The 17850-nt window shown below is 29.3% G+C and overlaps 1 protein-coding gene across 3 annotated transcripts; it reads right to left on the bottom strand.

Moving 5' to 3' along the window:
• Positions 1-73: 73 nt before the first annotated feature.
• LOC126849112 (plasmanylethanolamine desaturase) lies at positions 74-16891 on the bottom strand. 3 transcript variants are annotated; one of them, XM_050590670.1, is made up of 5 exons: positions 16397-16891; positions 6243-6853; positions 5674-5885; positions 5377-5595; positions 74-5110 (listed from the first exon to the last, which is right to left on the bottom strand). In XM_050590670.1, exons 2-5 carry the CDS (start codon positions 6472-6474, stop codon positions 4850-4852), a joined length of 924 nt encoding a protein of 307 aa, XP_050446627.1. In that variant the 5' UTR covers positions 6475-6853; positions 16397-16891; the 3' UTR covers positions 74-4849. The 3 variants fall into 3 exon arrangements, with proteins under 3 accessions (XP_050446627.1, XP_050446626.1, XP_050446628.1); XM_050590669.1 differs by lacking the exon at positions 16397-16891 and adding an exon at positions 11714-12586; XM_050590671.1 differs by lacking the exon at positions 16397-16891 and adding an exon at positions 12075-12586.
• Between the last annotated feature and the right edge of the window lie 959 nt (positions 16892-17850).

Raw genomic sequence — 17850 nt, 5'->3', positions numbered from 1 at the left:
AATTTTATAAAAAAGGATGATAAAAGAGTATTTGCGGCGACATATTAATAAATAAAGTATATAACGACTAGTGTTAGAATAAATTTGTTTATTATACTAATAACAATATACACACATGATCCTCCTGCTTTGCAGATCGTTTTATTGTTTCAATAATATCAAAGGCGTTCCAATAGGTCGTTAAAGTAGTTATTTTACTGCGCGATCTCTATCATACATTTTATTACTTTAAAAAACTCATGATGAATAATTTAAAAATCGGAAAGGTATAAACAAATGTTCCAATTTAACCTTTCCAAGCAATTATGTTCAAAACAATGATTGTTTGATTAAAAAATATGTATCAGATTAAAGTTACAATTAAAATAAATATCTTTTATGTATATCAATATATATATGTTTAAACAAAATCATATGTTTTTAAGATTTTTATTTACTTTTTTAAATCTCACAAGCACGATTTCGTTTATGACTAAAAATAATAAGATCATGTAGTCTCCATTGTAAATGATGATAACTATATTATGTACATATATAACCTGATTATATTTTTTAAATATTCTAATGAATGTGAAATAATTATATGGAAAGATTAAAACGTGACCTCTTGTTTATTTATATACATATATAATCGTCAGTCCATTCTTTAACATGCACTTGTTTGCTATGCAACATATATTGCCCTTACAAAGATTATTTACTTCATCATGAACTCCCTAAATAGTAATTATTAATAATATATTTCATAAAAAAATGCAGCTTGCTTTAATTTTATACCATCTTAGCAATTGCTTTTTTAGATATAGCGTTTTATGCACAAATTAATTGCTAAATAGAAAAGAATATAAAAACAATACATAAAATTTGTTTGTTCATAATTTGAATAAGAAAGTTAACATTACGTTACAAAAATATTTTGCTCCTTTTTATCTCAATCCAGTAAATATACTTATAATATAAAAGGACATGCGCATACATAGATCACATTTGCAAAATATTACATAAATATAATACATTTATAATATATGCACAGCTAGCTCTTGTCTTCTATTCTCTTTGTACTTTCAGCAGCAGTAGCAGCAGCAAATGCATCATTGCTCTATATAATTTGTCTTTTATTATTTATGTAATTTTGCTGAGAATTTGATAAAATAACTTGAATTATTATTACTTAATTGAAAAAAAAAAACTATAAATGCAAATAAAGATTTTGTGAAATCATAATAATATTCAATTAATGCATTTAATATTTTAAGATAAAAAGAAAATTTAAATTAAAGTTACATATCAAAGAAATTTTAAGAAGAGATTAAGGCCACAGTATAAAACAATTATATTACACATCATTAAAAAAAAAGCATAATTATGATTATATGAAAATAACGGTATAGTATTATTTCTTGGTATTTTTTTTTTCAATTATTTCCTTATGCGTTATCGCGCGCAGTAACATATAAACATCAGTTATGTAAAATATTTAGAATGAATTTTTGCATTTATCTCTTTTTCTTATAACGTTAGCTTCGCAAAATTTATATGCTTTACTATCACGAATTTATAATTTTAAGATCAGATAAATATTTATGTTCGCTCTTATTTGTCAAATATTGCCACACCATCAGCATTCTATTATTTATAACTATAATATACAAATTTTTTCATATCCAACACTCATTCGGCATATTTCTAATTACATTTTTTATTCTTATTCATTACAAGAGCCATATGTTTAAACGAAATATAATATTTATCCCTCATATAAAAATGTGTATATATGTGTATGTATACTAAAATTATATATTACATTTGAATTCGTTCATATACTGCCTTGTGTAATATGCGTGACGAGTGCGTGCACACATATACAACTTTTACTATATGAACAAATTCAAATATAGTATTCAAATATAGTTTTTGGGATGTTATAGATCTCTGAGCGCTTGCATTATTAAATTATACCCTTATATATATATTGATAGCAACATAAATTATATTGATGTCATAACGAGGACGGGTAAGCAAAATTGTTCGTTTGTAAAATTTATATACATATTAATTTCAAATCCAACAGCTCAGTCCAACATCATATATCTTGTATATTGAATATTTACAATAATGTTGCTAGTTAAACAATTTCCAAGCTTTTCCAATGTTTTCTTCAAAAAACATAGATTTCTAGAGTAAAATATGCTAATCCAGTAGATTTTTATCAAATTCCTTCTATTAATATTATAAATAGCTATACATTTCTATTTGTATTAGAAGTTTCTAATACTTGTTTAACAGCAATCTATATTCTTGATTTAATAAACGCTTCTGCTTTTTTGTTTGCATTTATTGAATTTATCAATCAATCATTCAATTCTTACAACATTATTTTTTCGCCTAACATATAATTATATTCATTATATATAAAAAGCTTATTTTTTCTCTTTCCCGAAATTAAAGTTTAAGTTGAGTATTTGAATTCAGATATTTATAAGATATTTTAATCACTTCACCACAGAGAAAATATCGCGTATGATTTAAAAAGGAAATAAAGAAACTTATTGTATATTTCATATATATTGATAATTTAATTAAATAAATACATAAATAAATAAAGTTGTCTCTTTGGATCTAATATTTCACAACGATATTAAATAATTCTCATCACACATTATATGAGAATAAAGTAGTTTCAAATCTAGCTGGATTTTAATATGACTAGTTTGTTTGAAATTTATACTTTGTCTCTTTTATAACAATAACAATGGTTACACAATAATCACAGTAACTGTGATTCTACTTATAAATAATATATTTTCTTTAGAAGATAATTTCTCATTTGCAAATAAGGAACTTAAAATTTGTGTTCAAATTTTAAAGTATATTGAACATATGTATTACAGTTGTATGCTTTGACATTAGCGAATAATAAAGCGTTTGTAGATGAGCAAAAATATTGTAAACAGTTTATCAGACATACAAACTGTATAACTTTATCAAAATTAAACCAAGCATTCAAAAGATTTTTATACATAGAGCGGTAAGTCGCTTTTGGTCCCTGAACCTACGACCTACGACTTGTACTTGCTTAGCACTTTGCGATTATTATCTGCTTAATTATGCTCCGAGCTAAGAAATGTAACGAGTATGCAAGATGCAAAAAAATATGCGTGCAAAAAACTAAATTTTAGTAACACATTATTATTTTTGTGTAAAAATTTTCTATTCTCATGCAATTTGTGTGTATAATTATTTATTTCTTCTTTGTTTTCTTCTTTGTCTCGATTGTTTATGTATCATAGTGTGTGTTTTCTTTCAGAATCTTAATTTTAAATTATTTTTCTAATAATTTATAAATAATATTTTTCTATAATAAAAGAAGGCGCATTTATTCATTTCTTATAGTTTTTATATATGCATATATATTTCTTATAGCACTATGGGGTTTCAACATGCGGCATCAACGATTACACATATTTTGTTACTATGCATGATACGTAGTATTATCAAGCAGCAATGATATATTATTTTACAATTCTTAGCTCCAAATTTTAACAATAAAATTAATAAATTTGCTTATATAAAAAATAACAATAAACAAATATTTAAATTATTAAAACAAAAATACGTAACAAAATATTTTCTATGTTTTGCTGTAATAAAATTAATCTTTATAACAAATCAAAAAAACTTTTAATTAAAAAAATCTAAAACTTGAAATTAGCATTGATAATTTCAATCAATTGATGTTTATATCTCTCTTTCTCTCTCTTTGTGCTATAAAAAAATTTTGATTTTTTGACTTCATACAAAACAACAGGTTCAAAATTTTGATTTTTGATCTCATACAAAGCAGCAGGTTCAGGGAATTCAATTTAATTTATATAAGAGATGAATATTTGTCTCAGTAAATGTTACACTTGCAATTGAACTTTTAATAAAGGAAAGAAACAAACAGAGAGAGAGAAAAATGTTAATTCATCAAAAATTGATAGTATTTTCCAGATATCTTTATACATGAAATTAACAATTTAATAATTTTCAAATATCCTCTTTCAAATTTCAAATTTCCTCTTATATGCGATTATATGTATATGTACATACATAATGTCGAAATCATAGATAAACAATCATATTTATCACGTGTTATATAAATTCTCATGTTATTTCTGTTATCAATTTAACCACACATTAGAAAAATGCAATTAATTTTTTCAAAAGATACATAAGATATTTTAACCTATTCTATACATCTGACCTTTAACATCAGATGTTTTTCTACAAATTGCTTTGTATATCATGTTAAAATAAAATTTATAGTTTGTGCAATTTGCATGGTGAGTGTGCGGTATGTAAAGATATTATCAATATCAGTAGTGTCGACAGAATCGTCAGATTGCAAATTCGTAAGCTTATTCCTTATTTATTCATATATACATGCACATACACACACATATGTGTATGTATATAATAAATATATATACGTACACATTATTGCGCATATGTATTAAAATATAGTGTAAAACTTGAAAAGCATATGTCCAATAATGCTGCTCATATCCTTACATATGTTAATGCTACAATTTTTCATCTTCATAAAAAGCCTCATACTAGTTTGAAAAAAAGTGTATATATATGTATACATATGTGTGTGTATGTGTGTGTGTACATTTTTCTGGCAATTGAGGATTTCATGCATACAAACCTTTTACTATTGCCCATACAAACTTTTCACTTAATTTCTATTTCATAGTTCGATGTTTAAGTTTCGTTTCGATATTTGGCTGTGTGTTAAATATCTTGATTGTACAATATTGTACAATAAAATGTACAGTAATGAAAGAAGGGCAATTATTAATTCTCAAGAACGTTTTTGTGCCCATTTTAGATCATCTGCTCTGGGTTTACAACCGGTAGTCCTTTCGATTATCACCTCCAAAATGTACCAAAACTGGAGTTTTTCCAAGGGCCAATTCAACCATCCTGTAGTAATGCAAAAGTAAGTCTCGTGAGGCGCGACATGATGCACTCGATGATGCTTTCTTGGCAGGATAATTCTGTGTTCTTGAAGCCAAATAACCCAAGTAGGTAAACCGAAATATGTATGCGACCATTTGTGTATCTGTAAAGTATATTATTATAAATATATTATATCTGTATAATTCTTTATAAATATACAACAATAGTTTACAAAGTAATCTTTCGTAAATATTTTGTTTATATAAAATGGGAACAAAAACTGGACATTTCAACACTAAATATATGACAAGACAAAATAAAGTGTATGAGAGATAAAATTGAAATATTTTGTAATGTAAAACTGATTAATTTTTTCTCAAAAACACTTATACTTTCTTAACATTTATTTTTTTCTAATTAAATATTTACCTGATTAGTCATTGCTACAAAAATGGCAAGTAAGAACCAATAACACGTCCAAACAAATTTCTGTTGCATTTCTACTTCGGGCAATGTTAAAAAATCCCACGTGAGTTTGGATAACACTGGTATCGCGACCATAAAATTATCACCGTTAGTTTCTATGAAATCGTGTCTCGTTATGCTGGTAGGATCTATATGATGTTCACGAAATGGTCTTAGAAAATTCTAGGGAAAGAGAGAACATAATGATAAATTAAGGTACTTAAAATTTCACACATTTTTTTTATCATAAAAGTGCCTTACCTTCCCCAGAATCGGAAGTTCAACAGATCCCCAGGTATCCGCGGCCCAATGAACCAAACCGGATCCAAAATCAGCCGTGATAATACCGCATAATGCAGCTATTGCTATGGAACTTAAATTTTCCAATCGTAATCTGATGAGCACAAGAACAGAGTTCACGGCTATGAGTGTAATACAAATTCCTACACAGATGCACTCTTGTGTTCTCTTTCCTGAAATCAATCAATTTGTAAAAGTAGCAATCTATAATGACTTTTTTTTTAAATAGTAATACGCAACATAAGATTTTTGGAAAAAATTTGTAAAGAGTTAAAAATCTTGCATCGTCATAAAATATGTCATGAAAAATGCGCAAATCTGTAAGCATTTCTTTGGTATTTGATAAAATATGCACTTACGAAAATTTTGTATTCGTTAATAAATACTGTGCCTTCTGCATTTTTGTGCCAAAGCAAAAACTGTGCAATGTGCAATCGATACAAAAGAGTAAATTGTCATGTAATAAATTTCAGACAGAACACAACCGTACGATTAGAGTCTTAAATGATTGCGATAAAAAATCTACATACCGGTACTATATAAATTTGCAAGCTCTTGGGCACCTTTGTGATTTGGACCCCATCTAGGCACGGTCTTATCTTCTTGAGACGACGGTACTACCGAATTGGCATTAGGATCATCTTCGAGCATCGAGTTTTCGTAAATCTGGCGCTCAGTCTTCACAGGCGCCAAGAAATTAGTCGCCATTGAACACGCGGCCGAAGCGGCTTGCCCCAGGTTCGGCACTTTTATATCCTCCATATTCTTAGTCGAAATATATTCTTATTTTAATGCGATTTTAATATGATATTCCACCGCTCTTTCAAGATTCGAGCGCGCAATATCGCAAGACCCGCTCGTTTTTCGACATTGCGACAGGACACACTGTCGTATCACTCATAGAAGAAGAAATAAAAATGCAACAGCTTTTTTTTATGTACTGAATTATTTTGGGACAATCATTACATCATGTGTCTCTTCGATATCGCACGAAAAATTATTTATTTTAATTCGTGCAACAAAGCCATGAATTGTCAATTCGCGCATTATATATCCTGAGAAAGATTTAGAATCTCCTTCATATACCCGTTTCCTTCAGGTCTCTCGTATTTTCTGAGGTATCGAACGTTGCGGCAAATACCTGCAATTAAATAAATCATAAAAAAGAATTGATTAAACGCGTATAAATTTCTTAATTAGAGAATTTAATATATTATGAATTATACAAATTATTATTAGTTAAACTTACAAAATGTTAAGTTCGCGATCCATATCGCTTACAGATAAAAATTAACAGACAAATGTAACCAAATATTTATATATTAATACATAAATATGATTATAAATAAGTCTTTCATAATTTTATATATATGCAAGCTTTTTAATAGCAAACGCGAATATATATATATATATATATATATACAAGATGCATATATAAGGTATCTATAAAATCTTTCTCCACTCTCGATATTTTGAAAACGGCTTAAAATTATGAAAAACGGCAAAATACATGTTTGATCATTTCGAAAGACTATTTTTTTAAAGGGGTAGAGGGAGTTGTCTCTCCAAAAGTGCCCCAGGGGCCTCAGGAGCCCCAACACAAAAATTTCAAATAGAACTTTATTTATTATAGTATATTGTTTGAAAGAGCATAAGAAATTAAATTTTTGGCACAAACCGGAGATTGATACATTGACCCGTTCGGGAGTTATTTAAGGTCAAAGTTCAAAAAATCTAATTTTCAGAAAAGCGTTACTCCTATTTAGAAAATACTAAAAAAAAACGTTCGGGGTGTAAAAGTGTTGGTCTTTTTAAATCCTTTCCATAAAAAATTCAGATTTGATCTTGGTTTTATAAAAAAAAAATTTGGCGTCATCTTGAATTTGAAGCAGTTTTTTGCGTACCCTTTATAGAGAAGTATACATTATAGGAAGTGGGGACAAATTTTATAGACATCCGGTATATATCAGTCATAGTACATTTTTACGCAAATGAATATCAATAAATGTGTCTGCATATATTATACGTGCATTATATGAGAGCACATCATGTATGCATATTGGGAAGCATAAAAGAATAATTATGGTGATGCATATGGTTCTTTATGTCATCAATATTACAATTTATTAGAATCGAATAAATTTCTCTCTCTCTTTCACGATTCTAGCAAATATTAAAAAAAATATTTATATCCGCGTTTCGCACGCATTTTTTAATGTCTATTAGATACATATAAAAAATAATCATTATATTTATTTTTAACAAGGAAATTAATCGACATAATATATTTCCATTTGTCATTATCCCTCGCATTTTCTGAAAATCACAAATTTTTCTTGATCAATTTTCCATTAACAAGGATGTTGAGAGATATCATCTTATATTACACATAATTTTCGTACTTTTAATATTATTTTGATATATTTTTGTAAATCAAATCTTTATCACACTAAAGTATGTACATGAAATTAACTGATATGATTTTGATATGAATATTTAATTTATTGGTTCTTTTGAAACTGAGTTTTCAAAAAGTCCTTCATTTTCAATCGTTTTATTCAAAACGTTACGAAATGTCTCAAAATTTCTGTATGGAGAAAAATCATTTGAAAATTGAGCAAAAAATTCAAGAGAAGTTTTGAGTCTTGCGCTTAACAAGGGGAATTTCGTATGTGTATTATTCACATTATTATTACAGTTCATACATGATTCATATATACATATATAATTAGATAGTACAGAGCCTACGCGCACATTATGTAATTAATTATGTATCATAATGTTGCTGTAATATCAGACTGTACAAAATTCTACTCTAAATTCTACTCGGGACACATAAAGTGGGTTAATTTCACACTTACACGCGACAATATACTTCGTCTTTATGCTTCTGCGAATACCGTGTGGTATTCTTTACATGATGCTATCAGTACTTCTTAATATCAATATGCTTTTAATATTCATTCTTCATATTAATAGATTTTTTCGCGTAAAGCTGTGAAATATGTACATATTTGTAGGCGTCAATTCATTTATGCGAATACCATGACTCGACTACTGTATTTAAAATACGTGTTTAAAAATAATAACCAAAAAATAAACGCTAAAGAAAAATTGATTCTTAAGATTGATCAAAGAAACCGCAATGTAAAGAAAAAGTGCATTTTTAATAAAGAATATATATCTGTGTATATATTCTTTTATATATTATATACAGAGTTACAGATAGTGTGACAAAAAGATAGATAAAATCATTTCGTTCGTTATGATTCATAATGAAAAAGAGGACGATGATCATAGCGAAAGAAAAAGGAAAATGTATAAAGAGCATGTATATAACAGATTATTATCTGACTCTTGAAGAATTTGTTCCCGAAGAAGACTGCATCGCAGATATGCGCATCGAATGAGCTTTCAAACTAGGACTTTTTAATGCGTTGGCGGCCGGCGAATGATCGCGTGCCGGTAATTAAACCGAAGGCGAAGGGTTGAAGGTTCGCGCACGACAATGTAATCGATCAACTTCTACGCCATAACAGCGTATCATGTACGTCATCATGTACACGCGAAATTTCTCTCGTCGCGCCATATAGGCGTTTGCTTTCATTTATTACGATTTAGGAGTGAACGTTAGGAGCGCGTCAGTTTACGAAAGATACGTTGTTGTCAGAGAGAAAATCTTTACATTTTTAATATACGTCGCTTATTATATTATCTTCGATATTTAAAAAAAAATCAATGGTTTTTTTAAACGTACGTTGGATTAATGTTGCAAAATATTATTTGATCGTTTGGATGACTTTATAAATTGAAGAAAGATATAATGAAGTATTGTCAAGGAAACTATTAAAATCTTAAGAATCTTCACATTTTTACACATAATTAATATTATCAATTAGTAATTAATATTATCAATTATATTATAATATTGCGCTGCATATTTTATAATATATTCATGTTTATTATCTGATACTGACAGATTTTTTCTGGCCAATTTTTAAATTTTTTTGACGAGATAAACACTTGATAGGAACGCAATATTATTCATACAACAATGTAACTAGCGCTGATTTTATGCGCACTTAAGAGAAGGCGAGATTAAAGCGAATAGAGAAAAAATAGACTGAAGTGATCTCATTTGATCACGCAGGTCATGATCTTCGTTATGAGCGAATACATACATACATATACATATATATGTTCTTATATGCATAGTTGAAAGATTTATACAGGCATTTACACACACATACATACACTTCGCAAATGGATCTTACATTCAAAATACTATCGTTATATATGGGGAATGGCATTTTTCTCTCGTTAGGATTCAAATGCATTACGGGTATGCTGCAAATATGTATCCTCTCGCTAGATGCATTCATACACAAATTTATATACAATGAGTCACAACGGCATTCATACTCCTCCTATCTATGTAGGTCTTATCTCATTCTGTCTCGAGCTAATTTGTATTAAAAAAATTGACATCTTTAAAAGACATATTATAGCGAGTATTCTGACATTCTTATCAATATATGATATGTGTATATATATATATCAAAAACTTTATATAAAAAATATTAATTGCTCGAAATCAGCAATTAGAAAAGTACGTGTATTCTTATGAATCTTATGATTCTTTATACATATATGTATGTATGTGATTCGCTCGATTATCACCACACAATGCGTGCTTGAGCACTTCTATTCATGTATAACAGAGAGATGGAACTTTGACAGGAAATAAGCTGAGAGAGTTACTAATTTAGTCAAGTATTTAATCTATAATACTTGATAAATATCTTTTAATAATATAATATAATTAAAATAAATTAATAAATATTGTTACGAATATATCATATGAGGGAAATAAAAGGCAATCAAGAGCAAGCGCGATAAATTATACGCATATTTCTTATTATAATCAAATTACATTGATATTTTAACTAATTGTAAGTGATAGACACAATCACTAAAAATGTACATTTCGATCCTTTTTTAGACCATCTGCAGCGCAATTACAAAGTATATGAGATGTATTATATCAAAAATGTAACAGCAATCTTACAACAGTCATCCATGTTGTAAGAAGGTAAATGTAATATAATGGAATTTCGAGACAGAAATTCTTTGTAATTGCGCTGGAGACAGTCCAAAAAAAGAAAAAGAATCAAAATGTACGCTTTTTGTGATTGTGTCCATCACTTGTTAATTAAAATATCAATGTAATTTGATTATAAAAAACACATGCGCACGAACTACCGCGGTGGCTTTTGAATGCTTTTTGTCTCTTTCGTATAATGTAATTAAGATACTGTTTGAGAAGAATATTGATTTACTTGTATAATGTAACTAAAATATTAATTTTGAATATTATCAGAAAATTTTCATACACACATCCAATAAATAATTTTTTTAATAAATTGAGTATTAAGGCAATAATACGCGGAATACTTTATCATGCTAGAAATTATTTTTGGACCAGCATATAATACTATTACGTTTTTAGATCTCTTCTTTATAAAGAATCTCTTCTCTCATTTTTTGACACATATGGTTTTATTTTGCAAGACTGAATAGAAGATCATATATATATAATCATTCTACAAAATCAAACTAAATACAAAAGATTAATTCTTTTTCAACACGGCTCTTTTTCTTAAAATTTAAAACGCTCAACTGTGCGCATACGCATTCAACTATTGCGCTATAAATCACATATGTTGCTCAAACACGTGAGCGAGCGTATCGAGCATATACATTCGTAATAAAAAAGTATTCTAAAAAAGTATTCTAAAAAAGTAATCTAATGCCAAAGAAGCGCGGATCGACGAGGAACCTAATAGGCACCTACACCCCTCCCTCTCTTCCCTCTTACAAATATATACACACACAAGCGCGGACACAACAAATATGCATGCAAAGTCGATCGTTCGCTAAAAAAGATTTTGAGAGACCCTCGCGTCATTATTCGCAATGGGGTAGCGTTACGACATAGTACCTGCTTGCCCTTGCTGTTGCCGGCTCCAAAGTGTCTCCTCGGCTGCGGCGAATGTCGACGTGATCGTCGACGCGCGATGTGGCAGCCATGCGAGGAGTCGATCTCGGTTACAAAGCTCAATTAGTCACTGGCAGAGTGATTAGAACGGTAGAATGGCAAAAAGAAGATTGTAAAGCCGCGTCTCATGCCGACACTATGATAGATGCCACACCACACGCACACAAATAACATATGTATACACATGTGTACACTTGACGCATCGCATCTCATCGCGTGCATTCGCGAAGACGTCACGCTCGTTTGCCGGCTACTCCCTAAATTCCAAGCAATAGACGGTATTCTTTCGGTCAAGTATTCGCACCAGAGCTATTCACGAAAGGCTGACTGTAGGCCGGGCGGTGGGCGATAACAAGCGCGCGTTACAAAAGGCAGTCTTGAAGAGACTACGCGAGGAGCGCCAGAGACAAGTGCATTGGTAATAATGAAGACACAAGGCGAGAAACTATGAATGAAACGGAAAAAGAGACGAGGAAGAGAAGGAAGAGAGAGAGAGAGAGAAAGAAGGGACGGTAGAAAATGAGAGCGACAGTCGTTGGAAGAGGCGCGTTTGTGCTCGGATTCGAACTTGTCTCTCGAAAGATCTCGAGGAGCCATGAAAACGATCGAAACGCGCGGCTATTGAAATGACTGAAAGCGACCTGGAATACCGACGCCGCCGACGCGACGCCACGCGACGCCACGCAACGCGACGCGACGCAACGGAGGCGCTGCTGCCTCTTCCCCGTTCGTTACCCGTCACCGCCATCGCCACCACCACCCACCACCGCCGCCCACATCCCGCATACTCGTACATTTCCATTCCCCGCGATCCGCGCCCGACGCCTGACGACAGCGTCGCGACGCCGTTTCTCGCGGCGCTGTCATGCGGTTGGTCTCCGTGAGGCTCGATTCGTTGGTGCGCGATTAGCGCACAATGACACATGCGTGCTGAGAGCCGAGACACGTGTGTGCTTTTCTATCTGATGAATTAACGTTCGCGGCCGAGGCTTTTTACAATTTTTTAGTCCTTGATCGAAAAAATTAATCCCTTCGAAAGTAAAATAGTTTCATAATCAAATTGAATCTTTTTTTTATATACATCTTTTTAATATTTCAATTTAGAGCGACGATGAATATTTAAAAATTAAAACATCTATTCGCGTAAAAAACTAATCTGCTTTAAAATATATATATATATATATATATATATATATATATATATATATATATTTATTGTCATTTTGATATATATTAGTAAATTTTATATATTGAAATAATTTTTGAAACTGATATCTCTTAATCATTTTTATTTGTACTTATTTGTCTCAAATCTTTTAAACAGAAACGCTAAAACTTTAAATTGTTTATATTTACGTGCTTAAGAGAATTAATATATGTACTATACATATATATACCGCATACTCTAAGGTCACTTAATGAAGCCTTTCATAGTTATACAAGGACAATGTTCCTTATAGGTATTGGAAATCGTTAATGATATAATATATATCTTCATCTATCGATTTTATAATTTGGATGGTTTCTCAATCTACTTATCAATCCTCGTGGGATTTTTTTTATTCAAAAATGTATATTTAAAATTTAAACAGAGCTGAGACACTCCCTTTATTTTTTATATATTTTCTATGTACATATATCCGATGTATATCTTAAGCAAACCAAACAAAATTATAAAAAAATTACTAATAAAAAAGTAATATATATATATATATATAATGCATACTCGAATTGGACCTTGAACCAAAATGTGATGGCTAGGGTAAAGAACTCTCTCATCACAATGTACTTTAAACGATTGTGTATATCCTCGATTAGCGCGCGCGCGCGCGTTTCTTCCTGCCATACATAACACGTGTTGTTTCGCAAAGTATTCATACTTTATTTAGAATCGACTTCTATCGTCGAGGACAAACTTTGTTTTCGAGTCTACTCGGAATAAGTACGGCCGTTAAGACACGATGAATTATAGGACGATGCGAATAATATATATATTCATGATAATAAAGTCGATCTTGCGTAAAATAAATCTTAATATTTATGAGAAAATTCCTCAATTCTTATCAAAATCGATCGATTTTTTATCTATATAGTAGTAGTTTCGAGTAATTTGGCTACTTGGGGTTTCATCAATATTTTCAACCACTAATACGATCGGTGTACCGTTCCGCAATAAGCGGAGATTGATTTCACCCGCATGTCCGCTTTTCTATATATACATATATATATATATATATATATATATATATATATATATATATATAAACGTTAATTATTTACGAAAGAAACCAATGTCACACTTTAAAGGTGTTCTATGGATGTCTCACTGTGCATATAATACATATTATAAAACAATACATATATTATAGATTATAATTGCACTAATATTAAACATTTCTGAGAATGAATCTTTAAATTTGGAAAAAAATTTTCTGATATTTCGTGACGAGAACTTGTAAATTTGTTTTTAAATGAAATATTTATTTTAGAATTATGGAAATTGAAATTACACGAAGTAATAATTATTAGTATAAATATTAAATATTAATTATTAAATATTAAAGTAATAAATATTATTTATCATAATTTATTGTTAGTGATGATTGCAAAGAAAATTGATTGAAACACATTAATATCGATCAAAAATTTCTTAGAATTGAACAATTGAAGAGTGATTTTGGCATAAATTTATCAAAATTATATAACTTATACACAATTATTTTTATTGAATGAAATTAATGTAAAATTTGCAAAGGCGAAAAGTGAAAAAACTCACCAACAATTACATGATATCAATATACATACATATATGTATTTGTGCATTATATCTACCACATTATTATAAATTACCTTCGATATATTTTAATTAATTTATATTTCTTGAAGATATTTTGAAATGAAGAGAAAGAGACTACCGACTCGCGAGACATAGATAATCGTACACGTGGTCTGTTTCTAGGCAGCAAAAGTCGATATCTCGGAAAAGTGTAACAAGTTTCGACCGAACCGTCCATTATTTTGCGATGAAATGAAAGTGAAATACGTATGTAAGTAGACACACATACATATACATATAACTTTATGGCAATCTCTTACAATCATATAGATAGCGAGTGACGATACGTCGTAAAGCAACAATTCGAACAAGTCTGTTAAAATGGTTTCTATTAGATTCACGCACGCATCAATTCGCCATTATACTTTCGTCGGTATGTATGTGCGTGACGACTATTCGTGCTATTCGTCAAATGGATGATCATAATCTTTCATCGGCATCACGCGATACATATTTTCCTATTTTAATTTACATATTTGGATTATAATTATTTTATTTCAATTATCTTTGTTATGAAAAGCTTTTGCAAGTTTACGAGAATCTTGAGAATAATTTTTGATAATATTTTAAATAAGAGCATCATTAAATTTCACTAGATTTGCTATTTTATTATTGTAAAGTGAAAAAAAAAAGATATAATGAGAGATTCATTCTATTCCACTGCATATATTAAAATAGACTGAATATAGATTTTAATAATTATTTTCGCATTATACATATATATGTATGTTGACATATTATATAATTAATAACATTATTTGTTTCATTCAATATCGCGTATCTTCAAATATGCATAATTCTTGCGATCTTATCTGCGAAAAAGTGATTCGTATGTATATCTCTTTCATGTATGATATATCTTACTTTCTCACTGATAATACTATTTAATAAGAGATAACATGAATAAACACTTGGCATTTGTGTATCTTCTTTTCGTAATTTTTTTTTTATAAAGAGAGAGAGAGAGAGAGAGAGAGAGAGAAGATAATTAATAAATAATCACTTTCTATGTCGCGTGAGAGAATCACATATATGTATATAAAATAATTTTCCAGATCTAATTAATCTTTAACCTGATCCATATTTGTCTATTGTGTATGGTCTCGCATCGTTACTCGAACATATTACACATTTATGTAGCATATATTTATAGTAATATATTTATAAAATATATAGTATATATTTTATAGTAAGCACCCAATTATTTTTAATAAAATTATTTTATTGCAATTTCGAGAAATTGTTACGCTTTATGAAATAAAAATTGTTGCGAGCTCTCGCAAACATTCTGCGCTTCATATTTATCATTTTTATCATATTATCACACTAAGAGCACGATGATAAGTGAATTTTATGAAATGTATCATGAATTATGAAACAGTTTTAGCAAATATGTAATTATAATATATGCATGCACACACATTGATATATATATATAAATTTAGTTCCAAATTTTTATGAAAATTGCGTAACTATGATAACTTGATGATTTAATAATAACTTTTATAACTTAATTTTCTTTCTTTCTCTCTCGAATGTGTAAATATATTTTACAGATAATTCATAATAAACACTAGAAAAATTAGAGAGAGAGAAAGAGAGAGAGAAAAGGAATCAAATTTATAATCCTCCCCAAAATGTAAAAGGTTTGATATTTTGTAAAAATAATTTGAAGCAAAAACAAATTAAAACTCTTGAAATTCTCGATATCTTTATGATTCTTCATCGTTTCTCACGTATATAAAAGTAAATCTGCATAATGGCGCGAAACGATGTTTTTTTATACTTACATTTAAATCGTCGAAAAGAGAGAGAGAGAGACACGCATCAGAGAAATGTGTTGAAATCTCTTTCTCCAATTTTTTAGCTACCAATTGTATGTCGGTTGATGCGATAAACGACACAATGTACTGTCGCGCGTGTCAATGTCGGAATCTCGCGCGCGCACGCGAGTTGTTTTTCGTCGTGGATGAGATACTCGTATGTAACCGCGAGTATGTGCCTTACCTGTTGTGGGCTTGCGTGCTGCGAAGAATCGGCAACGGTCGAGGACGATGGACATACATACCGATGTATGTATGTATGTACATTCATATGTATACATCCGCTTTAAACTTCAACCTAGCATTGTAAATACAGTCAAGAGACAATGGTTCCGATTAAAAAATTAAACTGATCTTTGCTTTTGCAAAGGACCGTTTCATGGTCTCTCATTTTTGTCAGTATTATATTCAATTCCGCGACGTAATATTAAGTTAACATCTGTGTAGTTGTTGTTTGTAATGCATGTGATTGTCGTATAATTAAATCTGAAAGCTATAAAATACTGAATTATTTTACCGAATTGCGTACAAAAATCAAAATACTCATACGCATGCGTGTATCCTCTTTTTATTGTATTTAGAAATATTACTGATATTCTCAAATTAAATACAATAAACTTTTATATATTATTAAAGTAAAAATTTATATTTAAATGTAAATTGTATTTAATGTAATTAAATGTAAATTTATATTTGAATGTAAATTAATTCATTTGTCATCGTAATATAAAAACTTTTTTTTGAAATTTTTTTTTTTATTACTGATGAAATGCATATGTTATCGCGCATCAGAGCTCTAATACAATTATATATATATATATATATATATATATATATATATATATATATATAATTAATAAAGGGATAAATCGAAGGAAAATCAAATTATTCAATCATCAAGATTTTACCAGAAATCTCAAGTAACATATAACGAGCTCAGTGATATAGACGATATAATGACGCTGCGAGATGGTTTCATTCACAAAAGTGTTCCATTTACGCAATTCCCATATTATATGACAAGTGTAACTTGAATAGCCGGCTGTTACAGTTGTTTCAATACGTATATATATGTACATTAATCGATAAAAATTGAACACTTTGATAGCCTAAAATTGACACATTTAATTTCAAATATATAGTTTATTATCAATAATTATTTAGAAAGACGGAAATCTATATCTGATCAATATATTTAAAAATCATAATAATAAATACATACGAAGCGAAAAAATCATAATATTTTATAATATAAATATATATTCTTTTTTTTCATATTTGAATAAATATGTACATATTATATTTGAATATATTTATATCTGAACTTTAAAATTTAAATAAATAATATCTTTTAACTGTCTATGATTCTCAAAGCTTTGACAAGTAAATTACATATTATATATATGGGCAACAGGGAGCAA

Source organism: Cataglyphis hispanica, chromosome 4 (assembly GCF_021464435.1).
Source record: "Cataglyphis hispanica isolate Lineage 1 chromosome 4, ULB_Chis1_1.0, whole genome shotgun sequence".
NCBI classification, from domain to species: domain Eukaryota; kingdom Metazoa; phylum Arthropoda; class Insecta; order Hymenoptera; family Formicidae; genus Cataglyphis; species Cataglyphis hispanica.
This window is presented reverse-complemented; position numbering and strand designations above follow the sequence as displayed.

Bases quoted from the DNA above. Each gene is read 5' to 3' on its own strand.
- LOC126849112 (XM_050590670.1), bottom strand. From the start codon at position 6,474: ATGGAGGATATAAAAGTGCCGAACCTGGGGCAAGCCGCTTCGGCCGCG. The intron at 5,886-6,242 runs GTATGTAGATTT...GATTGATTTCAG, and splicing joins TGCAAATTTATATAGTACCG to GAAAGAGAACACAAGAGTGC. The intron at 5,111-5,376 runs GTAAATATTTAA...TATACTTTACAG, and splicing joins TTGTAGCAATGACTAATCAG to ATACACAAATGGTCGCATAC.